At 34.2% G+C, this 4,571-nt stretch overlaps 1 protein-coding gene across 1 annotated transcript; it reads left to right on the top strand.

Moving 5' to 3' along the window:
- The first annotated feature begins 2,852 nt into the window (after window positions 1–2,852).
- Window positions 2,853–4,162, top strand: LOC145940879 (E3 SUMO-protein ligase ZBED1-like). The gene has a single exon (XM_083046518.1). The coding sequence runs from the start codon at window positions 2,912–2,914 to the stop codon at window positions 4,160–4,162; it is 1,251 nt and encodes a 416-aa protein (XP_082902644.1). The 5' UTR covers window positions 2,853–2,911.
- Window positions 4,163–4,571: the final 409 nt, after the last annotated feature.

Below are 4,571 nucleotides of genomic sequence, written 5' to 3'. Positions count from 1 at the left end.
TACTCAAGGTCACGTTAAAAAAATGTAAATAAACCTACTGATTAAACGATTGTCGTCCACAATGATTAATCCTAAATTGTTTCTTGTAAGCAATACAGTCAACAGTATTTTCAACATAACTCCTGAAATAAGTGTTTCCGCACTCATGTTTATATAACATTTTTTCATCCTTTAGGTGTGAGGAATATCTCCCTAAAGTTTGGCCGCATCTTTTTAGAACACCCTGCATATAATAGTTACACAGGGTGGGCTATTTTAATGTCCCACTCCAAATATTTATTTTTCTAATCCTTTCATAAAAAAATGTTTCAAACAAAAGATTATAAGCAGTCGCCCGGCAAGCGAAAGGTCTCGGGTTCGATTCCCGATTCAGCGACTTTCGGATCTATATTTTTCTCGCCTATAATTTTATAGGGGGGTTAGAGGGGAGTCGGGAAATAAATCTCGAATTGAGATTATTCCCAAATAAAGTCTTATAATATAAGAATTAATTTTAGTCAGTGTTGGTCAATAAAATCTTAAACCTTGTTTAAAAGATTATAAGGTTTGGAGGAGAACAAAAGAGAGTACCGTTGGCTTAAACTTAATTGAGTGTATCTGAATACTTTTATGCACAGAATAATGAGACGAATCAATTGGCGTAAAAAAAACGCATAAGAAAAAGTATGTAGCTGCGTGTTGTAATTACATTTTTTTTCTCATTATTCTATGCATAAAACATAAAAGTATTCAGGTAAAATTAATGGAAACTGATTGTTTTACAAGATGTTTTGTATTTTGTGGCAGAATATTGAAAATTTCAAGCCTCATAACTCGAAAAATACTTAATGAAAATGTATTTGTTTATAGTGTTTTGGAAATTCTTGAGGTAAGCTATATACAATGAAAAATAAGGAATTCCATTAAAAAAAACAAATTTAACTTCCATATGACCTTAGTACGTTTACTCAAGGTCAAGCCAATAGTATTCTTTTATGTCTCCCTTCAAACCTTACCTTAAAATTTTGTTTAAAACATTTTTTGTAAAAGGCTTCGAAAAAGAGAAATTTGGGGTGGAACATTAAAATGGCCCACACTGTATATAATTTTATATACAGGGTAATTCAGAAGTGATGGTACACCTGTTAATGGGAGATTCGCTTATAACTCGAAAATTATTGGTGCCTCAACATTTTTGCTGAGGAAAAATCGTCTTCAAATAACCTAGTGATGTGCGATTCTGAATCGATTTTCATGAAAATCGATTTTCTCGACGAAAAAAATCGATTTTTTGTATCGATTCTATAGTATCCGATTTTTGAGAGAATCGATTTTTATAAAGCTAGAATCGATTCTTTTTGTGCTGTTTTCTAACATTCACTGATATCGGTGAGTATGTACTTCGGCGAGTACTACGTACACTTTACATACACTTTCCGTTAGGATACATTCACAATTCACATGGACTGATATTTTCCGCGTACGTGGAACGACTCTGATTGGTTACGCAGTACACATTACGCGGAAAATATTCGTCCATATGAATGCACCCTAAGACGTAATATTAATGTAGCGGATCGTTGTAGGCAGATAGATTCTCGTTAATGATACGTACATCAAGTTTTATTCGTTATTCGCCATCGTTGTTCTGACATTCTACTGATATCGGTGAGTATTAAGTAGTGGATACTAAGTTTTAAATAGATAATAATGTTTGAAAACGCATGCCGTTAACCTCAAATTTACTATCCTTAGCATAGCGCTTTACCCTATTTTTCGTATTAATACAGCAGATTGTTATGGGCTTATAGATTCTAACTAATGATATGTTTTGTGTGTGCATGTGCACGGAATTTTGAATTTAATTTCCAGGAGGAAGAAGGAATTTTTATTAACTTTTATTGGACTCTCTGGGCTTTCATTGGTTTGTTTTTGTGTCTGACCAGAGAAAGCAGTAAGCAGAAAGCAAAAAAAAATGTTTATTTCAAGCAATGTCGAATAACATTACCTACTCAACATTACTCAAATAATTTTTTTTACATATAGGAAAATATGACATAATACTCAACATTGCTTAGCGCCTTAGCTTAGTACACTAATCTGCTTGAGAAACTATCTTTCGAATTGATGTTCTCTTTATTGCTTTAAAATATGATTGTTTTTGCACTTTGCAGTGTCTGTTAAGTCAAAGAAGAGTTCTACGTGGAAATTTTTTATAAGTGGTGAGGGCAGTGCTAAATGCAAAATTTGTCATGTTAACGTTAAAACAGGTGGCAACACGACAAATTTGATGAACCATTTGAAACGAAATCATCTCGAAGTCATCGAAACAGAGCCTGTAATCAAGAAAATGCATCTGAACTCAGAATCTAATGTATGATATGACTCAGTGAAAGTTTTTAATTGGTTTGTTAATATATATATTCTCTCATATTCTCTATATTCTAATATAGGCCAAACAAAGTGAGGTTAATAATCCAGATAATCCTACTAGTACTAGGATACAAACTGAAGAAGTAGAATGTAGTGAGATTACCGCACTACTGTCAGATTCGTCAAATGTCTCAACCACATTCAGGCCTGCATCTAAATCTGATGCTTCATCACCATTTCAGTCAAAATCTAAACAACCGAAGATTGACAGTACATTTCAAGATGTACAATCCTTCCGAGCTAAAAATTTAAATTATTTTTATTCTTTTTCTCGTGCCTTGTTTTTTGAGTAATTTTGTACCTGATTTTTATATCAAAACAAAATATAATATGTATATATATACATATATAATATAATAATAATATATATAATATGTACATAATAATAAATGTATACATAAATAATAATTATAAATATAATAAATATGTAGAATAATAAATGTTATTTTTTTCAGAAGGAGGTTCCAAAGCTGGTCAAATTACAAACGCAATTTTATTTATGATAGCGAAGGATAATCAGCCTTTTCAAATAGTGGAAGACGAAGGATTTCAACATTTCATTAAAACAGCAATTCCTTTATATAAAGTTCCTGGCCGAAAATCAATCACACGTCTGATGGAAGAAAAATACGAATTATTATCCATGGTTATTAAATCGAAGCTTTCGGCTGTGGATGCAATAACATTAACAACAGACGTCTGGACGGATACTTTGAACACACGAAGTTATTTAGGAATGACTGCACACTTTATATCGGAGGCTAAACTACAATCCGTTATGCTAGGCGTGACTCCACTTGAAGAACGACATACAGCGGATTATTTGAGCGAATGGTTGCTGAACCCAACCTGTACCCAATGGAGAATCGCGACAGAGAAAGTTGTCACTGTTATAACAGACAACGGCGCAAACATATTGAAGGCTGTTCATGACAGTTTCGGAAAACACAAACACCTAGCATGCTTCGCTCACACTTTGAATCTCGTTGCATCCAAGGTCATCGATGAAGAACCGATGGTTCACGCTTTGTGCGAGAAAGTAAAAGCACTTGTCACGTTTTTTAAACAATCTGTAGCAGCCGCGGATAAGCTCAGAAAATATACTAATAAAAAACTGATTCAAAATGTTTCCACCAGATGGAATTCGACGTACTTTATGCTCGATCGATTTGTCGAAATATCAGAAAGCGTTTGCGGAGTGCTGCTCAAGTTTCCAAAATCGCCTGCAATGTTATCAGCAAGTGAATTGCAGCTTGCAAGAGAGACCATCCAAATATTGAAGCCTGTCGAAAGCGCATCGCGAGAAGCGTGTGGCCAAACTTATGTAACGGCCAGCAGAGTCATCCCTTTAATAAACTTTCTAAAAAATAAAATTGATACATTGGAGACGAATTTGACCACAAGCGAAGGAATTAAGTTGAGAGTGCTACTTTTGGCCAATTTTGAAAAGAGATTCGGAAAAGTCGAATACACTACTCTTCTTGCTGTTTCGACGATCTTGGATCCAAGGTTCAAAAAATTATATTTTAATAGTCCACTCGCGTACTCTCAAGCGCTGCAAAAGATTATAAGAGAGATGAAATTGGTTTCTAAAGAATCACTAAATGTTCAAAATAAAGAAAACTTGACTCCAGAAAAAGAGCTTCCCAACGATGATAGTCTCTGGTCATACCACGAGAGCCTCCTCAGTAAATATCAGACAGTTAATGAAGAAGATACCTCTTCGGGAAATGAAATACCGCAGACCTAAAACATTACCTGAATCAATCGACATCTAAATTGAATGATGATCCTTTGAACTACTGGCATAATAATAATATATATCCGATATTAAGTAAGGTAGCACATCGCTACTTATCTATAGTGGCAACGTCTGTCCCGTCGGAATGATTATTTTCCAAGGCAGGTAATATCGTAACGGAACGTCGAAACAGGCTTTTACAAACACATTTACAGCAGTTGCTGTTTCTTTTATCGCTCGCGTATAAAGACTGGCTCAACGATTAATAAAGAAAATTGAAAAAGATCAATGCGTTATTTAAAGTACTTTTTATTCTTATCTTATAGAACCTACCTAACTTCTAAATTAGGCTTGGTTTATAGAGGCCGTTAACTTTTTCCATAACCGTTTATTTAAAGATTCAACCAATCGCGTTGCT

This window comes from Prenolepis imparis, unplaced genomic scaffold (assembly GCF_030444845.1).
Source record: "Prenolepis imparis isolate NDT839.2.m4 unplaced genomic scaffold, iyPreImpa1.0 SCAF_9, whole genome shotgun sequence".
Taxonomy (NCBI): Eukaryota; Metazoa; Arthropoda; class Insecta; order Hymenoptera; family Formicidae; genus Prenolepis; species Prenolepis imparis.
Note: the sequence above shows the minus strand (reverse complement) of the source record. Positions and strands in the feature narration are given on the sequence as shown.

Coding starts and splice junctions, on each gene's coding strand:
- LOC145940879 (XM_083046518.1), top strand. CDS start 2,912: ATGATAGCGAAGGATAATCAGCCTTTTCAAATAGTGGAAGACGAAGGA.